This window comes from Euleptes europaea, chromosome 5 (genome assembly GCF_029931775.1).
Source record: "Euleptes europaea isolate rEulEur1 chromosome 5, rEulEur1.hap1, whole genome shotgun sequence".
NCBI lineage: Eukaryota > Metazoa > Chordata > Lepidosauria > Squamata > Sphaerodactylidae > Euleptes > Euleptes europaea.
In genome coordinates this window covers 112595469-112618541 of record NC_079316.1, presented here as the reverse complement: position 1 = coordinate 112618541, position 23073 = coordinate 112595469, and the positions used below count along the sequence as shown (strand labels likewise).

The 23073-nt window shown below is 50.2% G+C and overlaps 1 protein-coding gene across 1 annotated transcript in view; it reads right to left on the bottom strand.

Annotated features, from left to right (window-relative positions):
• Window positions 1-23073, bottom strand: part of WDFY4 (WDFY family member 4) — a 165801-nt gene that overhangs the window by 141783 nt on the left and 945 nt on the right. The window contains exons 2-10 of the mRNA XM_056850543.1: window positions 22686-22800; window positions 15082-15188; window positions 13066-13212; window positions 12297-12486; window positions 10495-10684; window positions 6008-6154; window positions 4721-5217; window positions 4173-4280; window positions 2144-2334 (exon numbers count right to left, since the gene is read on the bottom strand). Coding sequence (XP_056706521.1) covers window positions 2144-2334; window positions 4173-4280; window positions 4721-5217; window positions 6008-6154; window positions 10495-10684; window positions 12297-12486; window positions 13066-13212; window positions 15082-15188; window positions 22686-22800 — 1692 coding nt within the window. The remainder of the gene's footprint in view (window positions 1-2143; window positions 2335-4172; window positions 4281-4720; window positions 5218-6007; window positions 6155-10494; window positions 10685-12296; window positions 12487-13065; window positions 13213-15081; window positions 15189-22685; window positions 22801-23073) is intronic.

Sequence of the window (23073 nt, the reverse complement as noted above, 5' to 3'; positions counted from 1 at the left end):
GCGCAACCCTAATCTGCACATTGGGGACACCACAGCCCAAACCTTCTGGTGACCTCCCCCAGCGGCATCATGTAGATATTAAATAACACGGGGGATGAGATTGAACCCTGTGGATCCCCACAGGTCAACGGCCATGAGGCAGAGCAGGGATCCCCCAGCACCACCTTTTGAGACCGCCCCCGTAGATGGGATTCGAACCAACCTAGCAGAGCATGTCCCAATCCCAGTTGTCACTCCCAAAGCCCTGACGAAGTCAAAGAATCCACCTCTATCAAATCCTCTGCATGTAAAGAAGAAGAAGATGAAGAAGAGTTGGTTTTTATATGCCGACTTTCTCTACCACTTAAGGGAGAATCAAACCGGCTTACAATCACCTTCCTTTCCCCTCCCCACAACAGACTCCCTGTGAAGTAAGTGGGGCAGCTTTAAGAGGGTTGTGACTAGCCCAGGGACACCCAGCTGGCTTCATGGGTAGAAGTGGGGAAACCAACCTGATTCACCAGATTAGCGTCCGTTGCTCATGTGGAGAAGTGGGGAATTGAACCCAGTTCTTCAGATTAGAGTCTCCTGTTCATGTGGAGGAGTGGGGAATCGAACGCGGTTCTCTAGATTAGAGTCCACTGCTCCAAACCATCACTCTTAACCACTACACCACACTGGCTATCCAGAGGTGCCTAGCTCCTTCTGCATGCAAAATGCTGCTGTAGGAGTTCTACCACTTTGCAAAGAGTTAACATCATATCAGTTGCAAGTGCCTCTGAGTGAGTTATTGTCTACCTCGTGAGGAGGGGGCACATTCTTTGCACCACGCCGCCCTCGCCTAATTCTCCAAAGAGGTGAAAAGGGGTTTGCTAGAAACACAGACGGAAGACTCTATTACTGTCATTCAGTTTTGCATGCTAATGTATCAAACCAGGCAGAGACCCCGGAAAGGGGCTCAAATTTAATAAATTGGACCTCAAAGTATCGGGAGGGCTGTGGCATGTATCTGGAGAGGTCAGCTTTAACTGCATTTCTTCTGGCTCTAACTCTGTTACCATTTAATCGCCTAAGAGTTAGCATCCTTCTGGCTTTAATCTGTAAAAGGCCCGCCTGCTGGAAAACCCCTAACTCAGTTACAGCTAACGGAATTTATTTTCACATCCCATTATTCGTTATTCCTTATAATTGCCTGCCGCGTGCCACTATGGGATACTGTGGGGCTAATCGCATTTGAGCTCAGGATTTAACAGCTAAATATATATTAGCAAATCAATCTGAATTTACGCATAATGTAATCACAGTCCCGAAGGCGAGAGATAATGAATTCATTTTCTTACATTATATATTAACACAGTTATAATTTATCAGAATTAGGAGTCGGAGCCGCATTTCTTTTTTTTTAATACCAGTTTAGGCGGGCGATAAACTTAGACTTAAACATGATTGTTCAGGCTACAGCAATAACTGTTTTTGCCTGTGCTTTGCTTCTTAGTCAAGTTCTTAATTTGACTCCAAAATCCAATTTCTCCCCGCTCCCCCACTACCACCCCACACACAAAGGGCTCACTGGATGGCCACATAATGGGAAAACAGCCAGTTACCAACATTCTCTCTTTTTGCCACATTCTAGCACAGTAGGGTAGCTCCGGGTTGAGAAACACCTGGAGATTTTTGGGGCGGAGCCTGAGGAGGGCAAGGTTTGGAGAGGGGAGGGACTTCAATGCCATAGAGGCCAATTGCCAAAGCAGCCATTTTCTCCAGGGGAACTGATCTCTGTCGCCTGGAGATCAGTTGTAATAGCTTATGACTTCCATCGCAGCTGACTTATGGCGACAGAGGTGGCTTGCCATTGCCTGTCTCTCCATAGAAACCCTGGACTTCCTTGGTTATCTCCCATCCAAGTACTAACTACAATCGACCCTGATCAGATCGGACTAGCACGGGCCATCCAGGGCAGGGCAAAGACAGAGGTGACTATCTTCTATTGTCTTTTGCCCCATACTTGTCTTATTGAATTATGCATAAAATACCCTAGCCTTTTGCTGATGCATATTCAGTACCAACAAAGGCAGAAAGGAGCAAGCAGAACGACCAGACACTTTCCAATAGAAGGGTAGGGGGAAGCCTCCCTCCCCAACAGATGTGAAGCAGTCTTTCTCACCTTCAGCAGATCGAGCTTGAGGTCCAGTTCCCCTTGGGTGGAAGAGCAGAGGGCCCCAACAACAATGCTCATGTATTCCTCGGGGTTCACCACCGACAGCTGCTCCAGGATGGTCAAAGTGTCGCTTCGATACAGTCTATCATCCAGGAAAATCTTGATGTAGGGCACCATCCCATAATCCCGGAGAACCACTGAAGGATGATGATGAAGAAGAAGATGATGATGATGAAGAAGAGGTGGTTTTTATATGCTGACTTTCTCCACCACTTGAGGAAGAATCAAACTGGTTTACAATCACCTTCTCTTCCTCTCCCCACAACAGACGCCCTGTGAGGTGGGGGGGGGGCTGAGAGAACTGTGACTAGCCCAAGGTCACCCAGCTGGCTTCATGTGTAGGAGTGGGGAAACAAACCCGGTTCACCGGATCAGAGTCCACCGCGTAAGGTAAGAAAGAGTAACGAGTTCATTGGGCCATGCTCACATCCAGTTACTGGTCGATTGCAATTTAATGTCAACGTTTTGAATACTGACCCAGATTGCTTTGAACGCAAGCCCTCAGATGACCCTTTTTTTAGATCCAGGAAGGGTGGGAAGAAAGAGAAGAGAAGAAATGGGCCTGACAGACAGATTTATGGGAGATAAGGAATAACAAACTACATACAGTATGCCCCCCAGAGAGCGCTAAGCTCCACTAATGCCAACTTATTGGTGGTCCCCGGACAGAGAAGTGTCCGGCTATCCTCAACCAGGGCCAGGACTTTCTCGGTCCTGGCCCCAGTCTGGGGGAATGCTCTCTCTGATGAGACTAGGGCCCTGAGGGATTTAAAGCAGGTCCGCAGGGCTTGTAAGACCAAATTGTTCTACGAGGCCTCTGGTTGAGGGCAGCGACCATTTCCATCATTGCTGGCCTCCCTCCCTTTCCCTTTTCATTTTGTATCTTTTATTAGATCTAGGGCTGTGCATTAGGTAAAACCCGCACTGAAAAAATACCCCCTCCCCCAAAGCCATTTTGGTAAATTTCGGGTTTGGGTTTACCGAGTCCCTAAATCTGGGGAGGATGGCAAAGCCGAATTTGCCATCCCCAAAAAAGCCAGATAACTATCTGGCTTTTTCGGGATTGGCTTTCTGTGGCTCCTGGGGGGGGGGGGTATTGGCCCATTGTTTAAAGCTGTGGGTTTCCCCGGCTCCTCCATTGAAAAATACTAGCAGATTTCACAATAGAGATTCTGACTACAGCACTTCACTATTGCTTAACTTTTCTATTGAGGAGAATTGGCGGGGCAACCCCTTCCAGACCCCATAAAATTGGACCCCCTGACCCAATCTCCACCAAACATGGGGGAACTTGCAAGGAGAGTCCCTTGCAGCCACACTGCAAATTTGGGGCCTCTACCTGCAAAAATGCCCCCCAGGAGCCATGGAAAGGCTTTACTGGACCCGAATTTTTACGGGAAACCTAGAAAAAGCCGAATTCTCAGTATGGGAATTAGGCTTATTTCGGGTTTACCAAAAAAAAATCGGGTCCAATAAACTCGAACCTGAAATTTACCGTTGTTGTTTTTTTTTTTTTTGCACAGCCTTAATTAGAACACTGAATTGGGGACACGGACTGCATTTTCTGGGCTAGCAAGGGATCCTGTAGGCTGATATTTGAGCGCCTATGCATTTAGCTTTAGAATTATTGGTTTTAATCTGTGCTGGAATTAATTTTGTGTTACCATGTGTCTTATGATTTTATTTATGTCAGCCGCCCTGAGCCTGGCCTCAGCCAGGAGAAAGGGCAGGATAAAGGTTCAAAAACAAACAAACAGATAAATAAGAATAGTTTTCTACACGTTTTCTGGGTGCTGGCTAAACACAAATCCAGAAAATGGGCAAAATATGTGGAAACGCATGGGGAGAGCGAGGAGACCTCCAACAATCAGAAAATGCAAGTATAATCAAAGCAAAGCCCCAAAGTACTTGGCGGGGTGACCGTGAGGAAACAGCTACGCATAAATGGCCCAAGTGAGATTTGGGCTCCTCTTACCAGTGTTCCTAACTGACCCCACAAGGAGGACGTTCACCATCTTCAGCATCCTACTGATGAGCTCCCTTTCTGTGGTGTCCTCTTGGCATCCAGGTATGTGGGCCCCACCTGTGTACAAAGAAACCAGACCAATCTCCTGAGTGTTAACCCTGAGGGTAGGTTTTTGAAAGTGCTGAAAGCACATGGGAGGAGACCCATAACTCCTCAAAACGAACCAAAGATGACTCATTTTTGTGAACTAGATAGATGATAGATAGTTAGATAAATAGATGATAGATTATTGATAGATGATAGATAAATAGATAGATAGAAAGATCATCTTTCTATCTATCATCTATAATTATCATCTATCTAGGGCCGTGCTGAGTGGATCCTCATTCTCCTTGATCAGACCCTGCTTTGATTATCTATCTAGATGATAGATAAATGGATTGATAGATAGATGATAGGGGATAGATGATAGATAGGTGATAGATGATAGATAGATGATAGATGAATAGATAGACGAATAGATAGATGATAGAGGAGATAGAGAGGGAGGAATGTACCTTTCCTCCTCAGTATCTTTGCCTCTTTGCGCAATTGCACCAGCAGCATCCCCAAGAGCCCTGAGTCTCGAAAGATATCCGTAAAGAGCGCATCCTTTTGGGCGATGTTCCGGAGGCAGCACAGAGCCGCAGAGGTGCTGAGGGGGTCTGCATTCTCCTTGATCAGACCCTGAATCTCCTTCAGGATATCGTGAGGGATGTAGGAGAAGTCCAGAACCACTGACTCGACCAGCTGGAAGAACTGAGTCTGGACCTGGGGCGGCTTGAGGGGGAGGAGGCCGACAAACTGGGCAATGGGCTGCAGTGACCATTCGAGGAGGAAGAAGTTCACGGGGTCCCAAGTCCAGATGGACTTCATGGCCAGCAAGATACGCTGGCTGAGGGCCGGGTTGCTGGTCTTCCGAAAGAGGGATTCTAACACCTGGAAAGCCTTCAGGTTTCTCACTCTGTTTCCTGAGGAAACAAAATCAAGACCAGCTGTTTCTGCCAAGGCCTCGCTGGATGAAGAGTTCCCCACCAGCCCCTTACCCAAAACACAATGGAGAAAATTCCACATGCCCAGTGGCTGTGGAAATGCCTTAGAAATGAATAGAGGCTAAACATCAAAGACCACCTCAGCAAGCAACCCTGAGGCTTCTGGGACGATTGCTATGAAGTTTGGAGTCCACACAGCAAGACAAGGGTATAAATCATTGGAGCTGCAGCACACAAAGCCCCAGCCTGGCATCCAGCTTGGAAAAAGTCTCCACATGCCCCGACCTTCCCTAGGTGCAAGTCGGGTTTGACTGCTCAATGTATCTGCTACTCGGCCATTAGGAGGCAACAGGAACATAAATTACTCAGGGTTGCCAACTTCAGGTTGGGAAATTCCTGGAAATTTAAGGGTGGAGACTGAGGAGGGCGGGATTGGGGGAGAAGAGGGACTTCAGTGGGGTATAAAGCCATAAAGTCCACCTTTCAAAGCAGCCATTTTCTCCAGGGGAACTGATCTCTGTTGCCTGGAGATCAGCTGTAACAACAGGAGATCTCCAGCCACCACCTGGAGGTTGGCAACCCTAGCTCCAGGCAAAAATATTTTATTTTATTTTTAGTTTTCATTCCCACAGACACTCTTGGAAGCTTTGGGAGTCCATAGAGACTGAGCCGGGCACACTCTTTCAACTCCTAGGACGTGGCTAAACTCCCAAGCGCTCTCCTCCATGAAACACCCTCTTTTCTACATTGTGCGCAGCTAAATTATCTTCTCACACCCTGCTGGCCTCCAGATACATACCAGTGGAAGGAGGCTGTTCTGCACTGAATTGAGGGAGCTGAGGGTGGGCCATGTTGCCTGACACCTTCAGTTCCATTTGCCCACAGACAGTGAGCTGCGTCAGGATGTCCAGGGTTTCTTGGAGACTCGTGTCTTCTTTGCCATCCAGCGGCCCGTCGTACCTGGAAACAGGAGGATCGTGTCAATATATCCACCCAGGACTTATGGAAAGTGCTGACTGACAGGCTGGTGCCTCAAAGTCTGGGGGCTGCCTTCGTATCTGGAGTGCATGATGCTATGCAAAGTAGCTTCCAAACTGAGGAAAATGGCTTAAATGCAAGGAAAATAAGACATAGAAAACATTTATTTGGGTGGCAAATGACATCCTCTGACAGTCCTTTATTATGGTCATAAAAAATCTGATTTCAAGATATGGTCATGGTGTGGAGAAACAAAGCCTCTACTCGGGGCAACCTACTTTTGGAAAGGAGGTTTTCATGGGGTGGGTGGGTTGTGATATCAGCCGAAGTCTTGACCATGGGGGCTGTCTGAAGGAGATTACTCATCTGCATGGGTGAGGGAGTCTCCTTAGGAAGCCTAGTGGTGTAAGCAGCTGTTAAAGCTGGTTCTTTTTAGTTGGAGGGTATATTCCTCCGGGCAGGACTTGGTGAGCCCCGTCTTTTAAAAAACCCTTATGCTTGATCCAGATCAACCCACTGAATGGTTGGTCAGACCAAGTTGGCTCCGATTACACAACCTCAACCTCAAAAAGGAACTCGGGGCCCTAACAAAACCAGTTTTTAAAAAAAAGGTAGATAGATAAATGGGAAAAAGTATAGAGTCATGCATCTGAGCAAAGGCAAATAGCGGAACCCGAAAAAGCCAAATAATTATTAAAGCAAAACTTCCCACATAGATTCTCACTCTGACGCAGGGAGCAGGTGGCATTTTCAATGCCAGCTGGATAGATCAATTATTCCAAATTAATTTTCTGTCTGGTATTATCCAATTTTCTTGGTGGAAAAAATATCGGTGGACAGATGTACGAACTCCTGCGCATTCTGAACAGGAGGTCTGAAATATTGGGGAGGCCCATCTGAATTGCACACCCAATCAAAAGCAAAAAAAAAAAAAACGGCATTGAGAGCCAGCGTGGTGGCTAAGAGCGGTGGTTTGGCGTGATCGACTCTAATCTGGAGAAGCAGGTTTGATTGCCCACTCCTCCACATGAGCGGCGGACGCTAATCTGGTGAACTGGGTTGGTTTCCCCACTCCTCCATATAAAGCTTGCTGGGTGACTTGGGCTAGTCACAGCTCTTAGAGCTCTCTCAGCCCCACCTAGCTCGCAGGGTGTCTGTTGTGGGGCGGGGAAGGGAAAGTTATTGTAAGACGGTTTGATTCTTCCTTAAGTGGTAGAGAAAGTCGGCATATAAAACTCAATTCTTCTTCCTTCATTTGCATCCAGATACCCCTCCCATTAAAAAATAAGGGACAACATCCACACTAGATGGATTTTCTGATGGACTTCTTATTTACGCCTACAGTTCATTTCCTAAAGACAAGAATATTTGAGAAACCCCACCAAGTCACTGTGGGGGTCTAGAGATGTCCTAAGGGCTGACAGGTCCCTCTTTGCCACTGGTACAAGGTTTTGGGGGTAGAGCCTGAGGAGGGCGAGGCTTACGGAGAGGAGGGACTTCAGTGACAGAGTTTAATTGGCAAAGCGGCCATTTTTCTCCAGGGGAACTGGTCTCTATTGTCTGGAGATCAGTTGTAATAGTGGGAGATCTCCAGCCACCACCTGGAGGTTGGCAACTCTACTATATAATGACCTCAAGTAATAGCATTATGAAGTATATTTCCAAAGCAGCCATTTTCTCCAGGGGAACTGATCTCTGTATTATGGAGATCAGCTATAACTCTAGGAGATCTAGGGTTGCCAGGTCCCTCTTCGCCAGTGGTGGGAGGTTTTGGGGGAGGAACCTGAGGAGGGCGTTGGTTTGGAGAGGGGAGGGACTTCAATGCCATGGAGTCCAATGGCAAAAGCGGCCATTTTCTCCAGGGAAACTGATCTCTATCGGCTGGAGATCAGTTGTAACAGCAGGAGATCTCCAGCTACCACCTGGAGGTTGGCAACCCTACTCAAGGCCTTCCTAACTAAAAAGGTTAAACCCACAACCTCAAAACCCTACTAAATGAACTCATTCTGAGATTCCCCCTAAAAGGCCTCCCATACTGCTTGGCACAATAGGTCAGGGGTTCCCAATAGGGTTGCCAGGTCCCTCTTCGCCACCGGTGGGATGTTTTGGGGGCGGAGCTTGAGGAGTGTGGGGTTTGTGGAGGGGAGGGACTTCAACGCCATAGAGTCCACCTTCCAAAGTGGCCATTTTCTCCTGGGGAACTGATCTCTGTCGGCTGGAGATCAGTTCTAATAGCAGGAGATCTCCAGCTAATACCTGGAGGTTGGAAACCTAGCTCCCAGCATAGTGCTCGTGGGCATCACAGCACGTGCTAAGGCCATCCTGGCTGCTCGCCAGGTGTTTTACAAAGTGGGTGGGGCCAGGTGGGGGCCTTGCCCAGCAGGGCTTCTGATTGGCCACTGGAGATCTGATAGGCTGTGCAGAATAAGATAACATTGTTTCAGGGGGTTGGTTTTATTCACTACAGGGTTGGTTTTATTCTCTCCCACACTCCTTTTCCCCAGCATATATTTTTTAAAAAAATACTCCTCTTGTCCCCTGCACTTGGGCTTCCTCTGTGCTCCGCTTCCTGCCGCAGCCATTTTGGGGCTGTGCCCACCACCCTATGTCAGAATTCCAAAGGTGTCCCCAGACTCAAAATTTTGGGGACCCCTCCAACAGGGAGATACATAAGGGAAAGGGTTGCCAGGTTCCTCCTGGCTAAGGGTGGGAGCTTTAGGAAGGCCGGTTCAATGACATCACTTCCAGTTGGACACGGAACCACTGGCATCACACCAGGAGGACACTTTTGCACTTGCTCAAAACTCTACGGTTTCCATACAGTTTTGGGGGGAGAGAGCTAGAGCTTCCCCTTGATGCTATGCCCGTGCTTTCGTGTCATGCCGGAAGTGACACCATCACGCAGGGGGTGCTGATCACTCTACCCCTTCTGCCAGCCTGCTTCTGCCAGCCAACCAGCTGATTGTCGGCAGGCAGCAGTGCAAATCGGCAGGCGATTGCCCGTCATTAGTGGTAGGGTTGCCAGGTCCCTCTTTGCCACCCGTGGGAGGTTATGGGGGCAGACCCTGAAGAGGGTGGGGTGGGACTTCAATGCCATACAGTCCAATTGCCAAAGCAGCCATTTTCTCCAGGGGACCTGATCTCTATTGGCTGGAGATCAGTTGTAATAGCAGGAGATCTCCAGCTAGTACCTGGAGGTTGGCAACCCTAATTAGCGGGCAGTTGGGAACCCTAATAAGGGAAGGTGTTTGGGGTTTTAAAGATCAGACTAAGTATGCAATAAAGGAAAATGTGGTATTCCATTCTATTGTTCTGAACAGAAGAATCTCATCTTTTGCTTGGTTACACATAGCAACGTCCAAAATTCAGAAGAGAAAGTTCTAGAGGAAGAGGAGGGAGTTTGAGTGTGAGAGGCAAATTCTGGATTGGGCAATGTCTCTGTCAAGCGCCTAGTTAGTAGAAGCAGAACACTGTGACGGAGTTGTTTAACGGAAATCCCCCAGTGTTAAAGTGAAACCCACAATAGGGAACACAGAGAAATTAAAAACACACACATACCTGATACCAAGCAATTGCTGGGGAAATCAAGCACAACCTGACAACAGGGCAGAAATCGTCCGTCTTGGCAGGCAACTAGCTACACCATGACTTTCAAGTGATTTCGACTACTCTTCCTTCTGAAAAGGGGTTTTAAGTCTCACTGGGTATGGGGGAGATTAGACACCTGGAGAGAACTGTTGCTATGGAATTACCTATGGAGACCACCATATGTTGGCATGCAGAGTTATTAACATCATGACCTGAATATCATGCTTATCTACATATGTATGTGCCTTCATACAATTATAGGCTAATAGAATCATAGAGCTGGAAGGGTCCATAAAGGCAATCAGGTCCAACCACCTGCTCAATGCAGGAACAGCCTAGAGCATCCCTGACAAGTGTCTGTCCAGCCTCTGCTTGAAGAATGTCACCAATTTATGGCAACCACAGCAAGGGGCTTTCTGGGCAAGTGAGAAGCAGGGGTGGGTTGCCATTGCCTTCCTCTGCAGAGTCTTCCTTGGTGGTCTCCCATCCAAGTACCAACTTTGCATAACTTCTGAGATCTGATGAGACAGGGCTGTACCATGCCACCTTTCCTATGAACACGATCCTTAAGATCGTGGTTTTTTCTCCTTTTATTTTGTAACTGCTGGCCTGTTGAAGAGCTCTAGCAAACTTGGAAGCTTGGCCTGGCCCTAATAAAAGGGAATTTGGGGGTGGTGTTTCTGGCTTTTACTTTTGGGCCCATGTGGCTGTAAACAACCAATCAACAGACTTGCCTGAGAAAAACTGTCAGCAGCAGCTGGTACCCCCCGTTATTCTCAAACTCTGAAAGCAAGGCCGGGGAGACCGTGTAGGAGTTCTTCACAAAACACAAGAGTATGTTGAGGACTTCACATACGTCACATGGCGACAAGGAGTCCATCAATTTTGACAGGTTCTGAATGGACATCTTAACACAGTCTGTAGCTGGAAATAAAGCAACACACACTTAGCAAGGGATTTTCAGTACACAGAAGTCGGTCCTTTGGCTGTCAGTCACAGAATCATAGAACCATAGAGTTGGAAGGGGCCATACAAGCTATCTAGTCCAACCCCCTGCTCAATGCAGGATCAACCTAGAGCATCCCTGACCAGTATTTGTCCAGCCACTGCTTGAAGACTGCCAGAGAGGGGGAACTCACCACCTCATGCACTTTCAATCCACTTTCAATGCACTTTGAAGCATGGGGAAATCTACTGATGTGATACAAGCATCTATGGCTGCCCTTGGCTGAGTCAGCTGAAAAATCCCTGCAACAGAACACTGTACTCTCAATGGACTTCACTTAGCAAGATCCAGGAGGAGTTTGTTTGGCAGAAACCTGGGCAGATTCATCAAGAGGGCTTTAAACTGTCACCACAAAGGGAAGGAGACCGCCAGCATGGGGATTTCAATGAAGGAGAGCAAACAGCAGATGCCCAGCTGGGAGGGCCGGGTCAAATGGAGACGAAGCTGTGGGACTTCAGGAGTCCAGCAATGCCCAATGCTTGGGCAATAAGAAGGAAGAGCTTGAGCTTCTAATGCAGTCAGAAGGATATGTTTTAGTAGGCATTACAGAGACTCAGGGTGAAAATGCATTGTCGCTTTATCCTCCTTTAACCCCTGTTTCAGCCAGGATTCAGACAGGATCTAGCACATGCGTTTCGCTTAATGTGTGTTCGATCCTGGCTAAAACAGGGATTAAAGGAGGATAAAGCGACCATGCATTTTCGCCCTCAGTGAGATGATTCCCGTGACTGGAATGTAGTAGTGGATAGATATGAGTTGTTCAAGAAAAACTGTAAAGGTCAGAAAGGAGGTGGAGTGGGGCTGTACATGAGGATAAGGTTTGCTTGTCAGGAAATCCTGGAGGAGGAGGGTGACACCCCAGTGGAAAGTCTCTGGGTGAGGATAAGGGGAGGAAGGACAAAGAGTATTGTGGTTGGAGTCTGCTGCGGACCTCCTGACCAGGGTGAGGAGGTAGATGCTGCCCTCTTTGATGCTGCCTGAAAGGTTGAATTGCTCCTGTTGAGTTATGCATAATCTCACTCCCAGGCATATTGTTGATGGTTCTACCTCTGCCAGCAGCCATTTCTGGGTTTACCCTAGAAGGGAGAGGGATGCTCTAGGACATCCCTCCCCCCCCAAAAAAAAAAACACCTCTATGGAAACCATAAGAGTTTTTTGGAGGATGTGCTAGAGCGTCCCCATCTCTTCCAGGTCAAACCTGGAAGAAACACAATGGGCACTTTCACACATCTTAAATAATGCACTTTCAATCCACTTTCAGTGCACCTTAACGATCGTTTGCAAGTTGATTTTGCCAGTTCACACAGTAAAATCCACCTTCAAAGTGCATTGAAAGTGGATTGAAAGTGCATTATTTGGGCTGTGTGAAAGTGCCCATAATTTTGCCACATGCGCAGTTGGCCCCTCCCTTCAACTGGCATGCTTCCACCCGCCAGCCAGCTGAGGGGCGGTGGGCAGGCCCATTAATTAACTGGCATATGGCAACCCTATATTTGAGGCATGAGAACAGAGAGGAAGAACGGCCGTTACCTTGCAGATATGAAATGATGTTTTGGGACGGGACCTTTGAAATTGCTCGCAGGACGCAACTTGTGGGTCCCTTCCAGGAAGGGCTGCCTTGATTCCAGAGAGAGGCCGTTGCTATGATCAGAGACTGCAGGTCAGACGTCATGAGAAGCTGTTCGACTCCTTGCTCTTCTGCACAAAGATTGAGCATTATCTGGAAGCAAAACACAACACTTGGGGGAGTTAGATATACTTCACAAAGCACACTCTCCTGGCCTGAAAGAAAGAGGTTCCCCTTCTAGGGTTGCCAACCTCCAGGTTATGGCTATTACATCTGATCTCTAGGCGATAGAAATCAGTTCACCTGGAGATAATGGCCGCTTTGGAAGGTGGATTCTATGGCATCATGCCCCACTGAGGTCCTTCCACTCCCCTAACCCCGCCCTCCTCAGGCTCCACCCCCAAATCTCCAGGTATTTCCCAACCCGGAGCTGGCAACCCTAGCCCCTATCTATAGGCTACGATTACCAACTTCCAGATGTGGCCTGGAGATCTCCCAGAATTTCAAGTGATCTCCAGACTACAGAGATCGGTTTGCCTGAAGAAAATGGCTGGGCTGGAGGGCGGAATCTATGGAATTATACCTGGCTGAGATCCCTCCCCTCCCCCAACACCATGTTCCCCAGGCTCTTCCCCCAAAACCAAATCTCCGGGAATTTCTCAGCCCACCATTGGCAACCCTACCCCCATAGGCACCAATACACCCTGCACCAAGCTTCCGGCTCCTTTTTACCTGCACAAGTACTTCCTGCACCTGCCGTTCCCCTTGACACGTTCCACCGCCATCTTCGTCCAGGTGAAAGGCAAAGAAGAGGTACAGGCACTGCAGCAGAGTTATTGGGAGCCCTGACTGGATAATATCATGTCGGGTCCCTCGTTCCTACACATGGGAAAGCAAGCCAAACGTGTGAGCCTCCTTTCAAAACTTCTGTCCAGGCTGCCTTCCCTATATAATAGGGTTGCCAGCTCCAGGTTGGGAAATAACTGGAGATTTGGGGGACGGAGCCTGAGGAAGGCAGGTAGGGTTGGCAGGTCCCTCTTCTCAACTGGTGGGATATTTTGGGGGCGGAGCCTGAAGAGGGGGGGGTTTGGGGAGGGGCTTCAGTGCCATAGAGTTCAATTGCCAAAGCAGCCATTTTTCTCCAGGTGATCTGATCTCTATCGGCTGGAGATCAGTTGAATTGGCAGGAGATCTCCTGCTACTACCTGGCAGTTGGCAACCCTAAGGGCAGGGTTTGGGGAGGGACTTCAATGCCATAGAGTCCAAAGGCCAAAGTGGCCATTTTCTCCAGGGAAACTGATCTCTGTCACCTGGAGATCAGTTGCAAGCAGGAGATCTCCAGCCACCATCTGGAGGCTGGCAACCCTACTATATAATGACCTCAAGTAATAACCTTCTGGAGTATATTTCTGGCCCATCTGTTAAGTATTGGCCACATACAGGTGGGGCGGCGCCTGAGAAAAGTGGGGTTTGGAGAGGGAAGGGGACTTCAATGCCATAGAGTCCAACTGCCAAAGAAGCCATTTTTTCCAGGGGGACTGTTTTCTATAGCCTGGAGATCAGTTGTAATAGCAGGAGATCTCCAGCCTCCACCTGGAGGTTGGCAATCCTGGTCTTAGCTGATTTTACTGCTGACTGAGTAGAGAACAGTGATTAGGCTGCAATCCAAAGCACACTGACTGGAGAGTAAACCCCATGGAGCCCGCTGGGAAGTGCTTCTGAGTTGACATAATACCATTCTATCTGTCCCATGATCAAGAGAAGAACCACGACTCAGCTTCAGCCCGGCCCCCAACAATGGCTGGTAAGCAAACTGGAGAGCCAGTGTACTGTAGTGGAGTGTCAAACTAGGATCTGGGAGATCCAGGTTCGAAACCGCACTCTGCCGGTGCCCTGGGCCGGTCACACCTTCTCAGACTAACCTACCTCACAGGGTTGTCATGAGGATAAAACAGAGGAAAGGAGAAAGATGTAAGGTACTTTGGGTCCTAATTGGGGGGAAAGGTGGGGCATAAGTAAAACAAATAAGACAGGAAAAATACATACGCAGTGGTCATTTTTCCACTAGGGAAAAAGGGCATTTGGTTGTGGCTACCGCTGAAGGAAAAAGAGGCATCTAGGGTTCCCAACTCTAGGTTTAAAAATTCCTGGAGATTTGGGAGCAGAGCCCGGGGAACGGGAGGTTTAGGGAGGGGAGGGATCTCAACAGTGTATAATGCCATGGAGACTCCACCTTCCTAAGCAGCCATTTTCTCCAGGGAAATGGATCTCAGTCATCTGCAGACCCTAGAGTTGGGAATCCCAGAACTCTTCCCTTTCTCTTCAGCTGTATCAGCAACCAACCAGATAGACAGCACAATCAAAGTGAAAACTGAACTGAGAAAGGTAAGAAATTGTTTCACAGCCATCCGTACACAGATCTCTCGGCAGCCATCTGGAAGCAGTTTAGGAAAGCAAGCAGAACCCTAAGACGGTGTTCATACTGTCTGCCTGGATTGGGGAAAGGGTTGCATGTAAGGTTGCCAGCTCCTAGTTGGGAAATACCTGGAGTTTTGGGGGGTGGAGCCTGAGGAGGGCGTGGTTTGGAGAGGGGAGGGACTTCAATGCCATAGACTCCAATTGCCAAAGCGGCCCTTTTCTCCAGGGGAACGGATCTCTCTCGCCTGGAGATCAGTTGTAATAGCAGGAGATCTCCAGCCACCCCCTGGAGACTGGCAACCAAAGTTGTGTGGAAACCATTTATCTCACCAAGGGAGCATGCAAGAGCACGTAGAGCGCTCTCAGGAGCACATAGCCGTGGATTTCCTCTTCTGCTTTCCCCTGCAGGAACCGCCACACGCTCTGTCGGGCTGCTTCTGCCATCGCAATATTAGAGAGAACATAACATAAGAGAAGCCCTGCTGGATCAGACCCAGGCCCATCAAGCCCAGCTGTCTATTCACACAGTGGCCAACCAGGGGCCTCCAGGAAGCCCACAAGCAAGACGACTGCAGCAGCACCATCCTGCCTGTGCTCCACAGCACCTAATATAATAGTCATGCTCCTCTGATCCTGGAGAGAATAGGGATGCATCATCATGACTAGTATTTAGGGTTGTGCATATCGATATACCCGAACTGAAAATAAGCCTCAAATTAGCTGTTTCAGTAATTTTTGCTGGCTGGACCCACACTTTCCCGTTGGGAATCTCTGCACCAGCAGTCTCCAAACTCAAATCAAGTCCCGTCCCTTTAAATCAGTGGTTCCCAACCTTTTTTTGACCAGGAACCACTAGGACCTTTTTGTTCGGTGCAGGGAACCCCAAGGTTCAAAATAAAAATTCCGGGAATTTGAAAATAAACTTTAATCATAACTGTCAGTTAAACATTAAACTTAGAATAATAGTTGAATATATATTTTTATAACAGAGAACTTTTAATTGAAAATATTAATTTATTATAGGTTTATAACTTTGTTTCGTGGACCTTAATTTAGTTCTCGCGGACCCCTGGGGGTCCACGGACCCCTGGTTGGGAACCAGTGCTTTAAATGCTGCTTTGTAATTGGCTTACTTCACAGTGCTCCCCATCAGAGAAGATTTCCCTCCCCCACAAAAAAACCCAACTGCCGCATAAAAAAGCATTTTAAGAACGAAACAAAACAAAAACCAGAGCAATCAGAAAGGAAGGGGGGGGGAATCCAAGCCTCGATTTTAAAAAGCCTTTCTTCTGCTCAGAAAAAGCTCTGAGAAAACAGGAAGGCGGAAGTATTTAAATCCCAGCCCCTTTCCACGCTGCTTTGTGATTGGCTGTGAGAGGAAGCAATCTTCCTGTGGCCCGCACTGAGCCTTCTGCATGGGGATTTCACCCAGGCTGACCTCAGGGGAGAGGACAGAGTTGGGTCAACAGAGGAATGGGAAGACCCGGACAATTGTGAGGGCTGGCAGCAAGGTCATTTCTAATGGACGGAAAACTCGTGCATAACTCCAAAGAACAACTGAGTCAAACGGGGCGAACGTGAGTCCAAGTACCCATGCATAAATGACCATCCTTTTTTAGGTGTGGCGACCAGAACCGTACACAGTATTCAAAGTGTGGTCTCACTATAGATTTGTACAAGGGCAGTACGGTAGCAGCAGTTTCAGTCTCTATTACTCGTCTAATTATGGCCAGCATTAGGGTTGCCAACTGCCAGGTAGTGGAAAGAAAAAAGACACCCCTGTGCGTATACCTGAAGGGTTTGGAAATCAGCACAGAAGCGAATGAATATAACGAAGTGCAAATATTTATATAAATTGCTACAACATATAACTGTGAGGGCCATCTGGTTTCCATCTGGTTTTAGCCCTTATCCGTTGCTATCTCTACCCCTTTGAACTCGTACAAGCAGTTCGCACCTCTATGCGTCTTCCTGAGTCCCCCGCCTCGTCCATCTTGCCCAGGTGCCACCTCTCCTCCCCTGCTGTGCTTTCTGCCTTCACTCCCTCGGGCCGAGTCCGGCCTTGAAATGCAGATAGCCCTCACTGTCTCTCTAGGACTGTTTGATGTTTTGTGCTGCACCGATTTGCCTTGTAACCTCCCATGCCTCCCAAGCGTGTGAACCTTCGTGCCCTGTAGTAGATAAATACTGTAACCCCGATAAGCTAGTCACTCGCAACTTTGAATCCATGAGCCTGTCTTCTCTATCTGAAGCCTTCAATAAATCTTTTGTTTCTGCATCCAAGTCTGAGCAATTGATTTGGCGAAGTTTGCCCAGCTAGGTTGGGGACTCTCACATTAAGTTGCGAGTCCGTGCCTCTTCGTTCTGCACCTGTACCCTACGGGACAGCCATGTCAGGCGACGAGGAAAAAACTACCCCTCCGGCTTCGCCGGACGGAAGCGGTGCACCGGACAAGCCGGCCCCGAAGGACAAACGGGACCAGAAGGTGCCAGGCGTGCCCCACCCGGGACCGGGACCGGGCACACGTCCCAAGACCACCTTTAACACTTGGCTGGATTTGCCGAAAGGTTGGTCACTTTCCCGGACTGAGGCAAAGCACCGCCGCTTGGCCTTAACTGGTACGGGGTTCGAGGACGACCCCGCTCGTCGGGACGCTCTGATGGATGAGGAGCGGAGACAGTGGCAGGAGGAACGCCAAGCGATGGTGGAGCGCATAGATGCCATGCAGCTTGTGATGGAGGAGATGGCCGCTGCCATGGACGCGCTGAAGGTACAGCCCCCGCCGGGTAACCCTCCGGGTGGGACACCGGCGGCTCCCCCCGCGCCTCCTCCCAGCACCCCGGCCCGCCGGGACTTGAAAATCACGTATGATGGGTCGGGGGACCAGTTGACCTTTTTCATGGTCCAAGTGGACATTTTTATGCGGGAGCAGGGCAGGACCTTTACCTCCGAGGAGTCCCAGGTCCAGTATGTGGCCTCCCTCCTGCAAGGCGAAGCGGCCGCGTGGATGGTGTTACAGTACGAGCTCCGCTCCCCTGTGCTACGGAGTTTGGATGACTTTATGATCGCACTCCGTAACCGGTTCGAGGACCCGAATCTAGGGGAACGGGCCAAAGCCGCTCTGATGCAACTGCGCCAAGGGACCAAGTCAGTGGCGCAGTATGCGAGCGAGTTCCAGTCCTTATCGAGTCGGATTCTGGACTGGAGTGAGGCTACCCGGGTGCAGTTGTTCAGGGAGGGCCTAAACCCGGACCTGCAGCATTGGGCCTTTATGCAAGGTAACCCCCCTGACGTTGAGGGTTGGGTGCGCCACGCCGCCGATATCGAAAATAGGAAGCAGCTCCTGAACCTGTCCAAGCAACGTTCCGGCCGCGACTTCAAACCAAGAGGAGACAAGTCAAGTGGGATCCGTGACCCTCGCACCCCAGGCGGTGCCGGCCCCATGTCAGCGGAGCGCCGCAAGCGCTTCGAGGCAGGGGTGTGCCTGGTCTGTGGAGGAAAGGGTCACTTCACCTCCCAATGCCCATCCCGCTCCGGACGCCTGGCTTCCGTTCGTCCCGTTCCGAGCGAACCTGAGAAAGCCCCCGCAGAGGGTCAACCGCGACGCCGAAGCACCGCTCCAGGATGACGGAGCACTCCCTCGGCACTACACGCGCACGCCCTGGATGGGACCGCCAACTCGCCCGGTCCATCGGGACCCCGGATTACCAGTGCAACCTCTGACTCTGCCGAGTCACGGATTACAAATACCTCGTCCCCCTCGTCCAGCGAGGAGGAAGAGTGGGATGTGCCGGCAAAAAACGCCGTCGGTCTGCTGTAAGGGGGGCTCCTCAGCAGACCGCACCGTCCGTTGTGCAAGGAGCTCCACCGATGGTAAGCGCCCAGGAAGATAATGTTTATATCCGGGTTCACCTATCCCTACCCAAGGGGGGTCCAGCTTTAGAGTTCCCCGCGCTCGTGGACTCGGGGTGCGCCCGCACTTTAATTAGTGAGGAGGCGGCCCGGAGTTTGCAAGTCCGCCGCAAGCGCCTCCCGGGTCCCCTCCGCTTCTCCCAGATGGACGGGAGTGACTTTAAAAAGGGGCCTGTCACTCACCGAACTACCGCAGTAGTCATGACTGTAGGGGAGCATTGGGAACAGCTGTACTTTACCATTGCACCCATAGTTGCCCCTGTAGTTCTGGGGATGAACTGGCTGCGGGGGCACAACCCTTCCATTGATTGGGTCAAGCGGACCCTTACCTTCCCAGAGGATCCCTGCGCCATGCATGACAGGGACCGCATGACCAGCACCCCGGCGGCCGCCCTAGTGGGTTCCCCAGAACCCGTTTCCAATACCCCCAACCTGCCCTCGGAATACTCCCAATATTCGGACGTATTTGATGTGCGGGAGTGTGACGAACTGCCACCGCACCGGGAGACCGACTGTGCGATTGAAATTGTTGGGGACGGCAAGTTATCCAAGGGAAAGGTGTACCCCATGAGCCCCAGTGAAAAAGCAGTGTTGCGGGACTATTTGGACACCAACTTGGCGAGGGGCTTCATCCGCCCCTCCAAAGCTCCGTACTCCGCCCCCGCCTTTTTTGTCAAAAAGAAAACGGGTGACTTAAGACTGTGTATTGACTTTCGGAGACTCAACGCTGTCACGCAGTCTAACGCTTACCCCCTCCCTCTCATTCCAGACCTGCTAGCACAATTGAAGGAGGGCCGGATTTTCACCAAACTGGATTTAGTGGAAGCCTATCACCGCATCCGCATAAAAGAGGGGGACGAACCAAAAACGGCTTTTTCGAGCTGTTTTGGCATGTTTGAGTATTTAGTAATGCCGTTCGGACTTTCTGGGGCTCCGAGTGTGTTCATGCAGTTAATCAATGAAGTGTTACATGATTTACTGTTTCGGGGGGTGGTGGTATTTTTGGACGACATACTCATTTATTCTGAAACCATGGAGGAGCATGTCCGGCTGGTGCGGGAGGTCCTTCAGTGGTTACGGGACCACAGATTATATGCCAAAGTATCTAAGTGTGAATTCCACCAGCCTTCCATTACCTTTCTAGGCTACGTAATCTCCCACCAGGGGTTGGAGATGGACCCCGGGAAGGTTCAGGCAGTGCGGGATTGGGAACCCCCTACTACGCGCAAGCAACTGCAGCAGTTTCTGGGGTTCGCCAACTTCTACCGCAATTTTATTCCTAACTTTGCGCAAGTGGCTCTCCCTCTTACTTCCCTTCTGCGCACTAAGGGAAAGGGTGCCAGTGCCGCTTTGCCTTCGGCCCGGTTGCAGTGGTCCCCCCCCTGCCAACGGGCTTTTGAGGACCTGAAGCTCCTCTTCTCGTCCGAACCGGTCCTGGCCCACCCGGACTGCACCAAACCGTTTGTAGTCCAGGTGGACGCCTCCGATGTGGCTATGGGAGGGGCCCTCCTGCAGCGGGACGAAAGTGGCGCTTTAAGGCCATGCGCCTATTTCTCCAAGAAGTTTACCCAGTCCGAAATCAACTGGGCCATCTGGGAGAAAGAAGCCGCGGCAGTTAAGCACACCCTCACCGTGTGGAGGCATTTTCTAGAGGGGGCAGAATTCCCGTTTGAGGTGTGTACCGATCATAAAAATCTAGAGGCCCTTAAAGGGGCTAGAAAGCTCAACGCCAAGCAAATCCGTTGGGCTCAGTTCTTCGCCAAATTTCGGTTCACCCTCAAACACGTGCCCGGCAAGGAAAACGCCCTAGCGGACGCTCTATCCAGACTGCCCCAGTACCGCAACGATTTTGACCGTCCTGTGGACTCTCTATTCACTCCTGAGCAAAGGGGAGAGATCCCTGGCTTGGCGGTCTCTACCCGGTCTCAAACCCGCCACCCCAGTGGTCCCTCGCTCAGGGGAATCCCGGAGGCTTTTCAGCAACGCCTCCGGGAAGCGTCCCTACAGGAAGCGGAGCTGCAGACGCTCCCACCCGGTATGGAACAGCAAGAGTCCTGGTGGGTGCAGGGAGGGAAACTCTATGTCCCAGCCTCCCTTCGCAAGGAGGTTTTGGGACTGGTCCACGGAGCCAAGCTGGCCGGTCACTTTGGATTTGTCAAGACGTTGCATTTGGTACGACGGCAGTTCTGGTGGCCGGGCATGAGAGGGGATGTAGAATTGTACGTTCGCAGTTGTCCCATATGCGCCACTGCCAAAAACAGGGGGGGGGGCAAAACCCCAGGGCTTCTGAAACCTCTGGAAATCCCCACCCGGCCATGGGAGGTGATCGCCATGGATTTCGTCACCGATCTACCCCCCAGCAGGGGCAAAACTGTACTATGGGTTGTTACAGATCTCTTCTCCAAGCAGGTCCACTTTGTCCCCTGCACTGGACTCCCGTCAGCGCAGGGGTTGGCCAAAATGTTTGTCACCCATGTCCTCAGGCTTCACTCGGTCCCTAGGAAGGTCCTCTCCGACAGAGGGGCTCAGTTCGTTGCCAAATTCTGGCGGGCCTTCCTGAAACTTATGGGGGTGGGGGAACAGGGTCTCTCGTCGGCCTACCACCCTCAAACCGATGGTCAAACCGAACGGGTGAATGCCGTGATCGAGTGCTACCTCCGATGCTATGTCAATTACCATCAGGATGACTGGGTAGACCTGTTACCTTTCGCCGAATACGCATACAACAATGCCCCCCACTCCTCCACGGGGTTTAGTCCTTTCCGAGTGGTATACGGAACCGATTTCGGCCCTTTCGGTGCCGCCCCCGTCACCCCCGAACTCGAGGCAGTGCCCGAGATGCAGGAATGGGTACAGGCGGTTAGTTCCACTTGGCCCTGGCTACAAAAGAACCTTGAACGGGCCAAGCGGAAATACAAGGAACAGTCTGACAAACACCGGTCGCAGGGGTGGGAACTTCGGGTGGGAGAACAGGTTTATCTTTCCACGAAAAATCTGCGTTCCCTCCGACCCTGTAAAAAACTCAGTGACCGTTATGTGGGCCCCTTCCCCATTACCCGGGTGATAAACGAGGTAACTGCGGAGCTGGATCTGCCCAAAACTCTTCGGGGAGTACACCCCGTTTTTCACATTAGTCTGCTCAAACCATTCGTCTCCGCTCCCCAGTTCCACCCCCCTTCCAAGCCTGAAGTGCCCACTGTTGTGGGAGGGGATACCCACATGGAAGTATCCAAGGTCTTGGACTCCAAGTGGAAGAAGGGAAAGCTGTTTTACTTTGTACAGTGGAAACATCTGGGCGCTGCGCACGATGAATGGGTAGCAGCCCCCCATATGGCAGCCCCCCGGCTCGTACACGAATTCCATTGCGCTTATCCCGAGAAGCCTCGACCTCCTGAACTCGCGGGAGGGGGGCCTTAAGGGGGGCAGAATGTGAGGGCCATCTGGTTTCCATCTGGTTTTAGCCCTTATCCGTTGCTATCTCTACCCCTTTGAACTCGTACAAGCAGTTCGCACCTCTATGCGTCTTCCTGAGTCCCCCGCCTCGTCCATCTTGCCCAGGTGCCACCTCTCCTCCCCTGCTGTGCTTTCTGCCTTCACTCCCTCGGGCCGAGTCCGGCCTTGAAATGCAGATAGCCCTCACTGTCTCTCTAGGACTGTTTGATGTTTTGTGCTGCACCGATTTGCCTTGTAACCTCCCATGCCTCCCAAGCGTGTGAACCTTCGTGCCCTGTAGTAGATAAATACTGTAACCCCGATAAGCTAGTCACTCGCAACTTTGAATCCATGAGCCTGTCTTCTCTATCTGAAGCCTTCAATAAATCTTTTGTTTCTGCATCCAAGTCTGAGCAATTGATTTGGCGAAGTTTGCCCAGCTAGGTTGGGGACTCTCACAATAACATAGTCACAACTATATACTTATTGACCAAACAACCTAAATTATCTGTCCTATGTACAATGTACTGTATATTACAACAATCAAGTTGGAACAAACCAGACTTGAAAATTCAAAGTATAGGTTCACCTGCTGGCTTTCCGTTCATGCTCTTCTTGATTTCTTTCACCAGCAGATCAGAAGCCTCGCTAGCGAAAAGGTGGATGTCAGGGAAAGAAATTTCGCCCTCCAACTGCTCCCAGGCCTAAAACAAATTTTAAAAATGAGATCAACTTGGCGTTAAATGTATCATCTTCCTTTGCGTACATGAATCTGGTAATGTTCCAAACCCCCAAGACTTTGGTCTGTTGTGCTCCCAACAATCTGCTATGCACCCTTCTAGCTGGGCCAACCATATGTAACACTTAGGGTTGCCAACCTCTAGGTGGTGGCTGGAGATATCCTGCTATTACAACTGATCTCCAGGTGATAGAGATCAGTTCCCCTGGAGAAAATGGCCACGTTGGCAATTGGACTC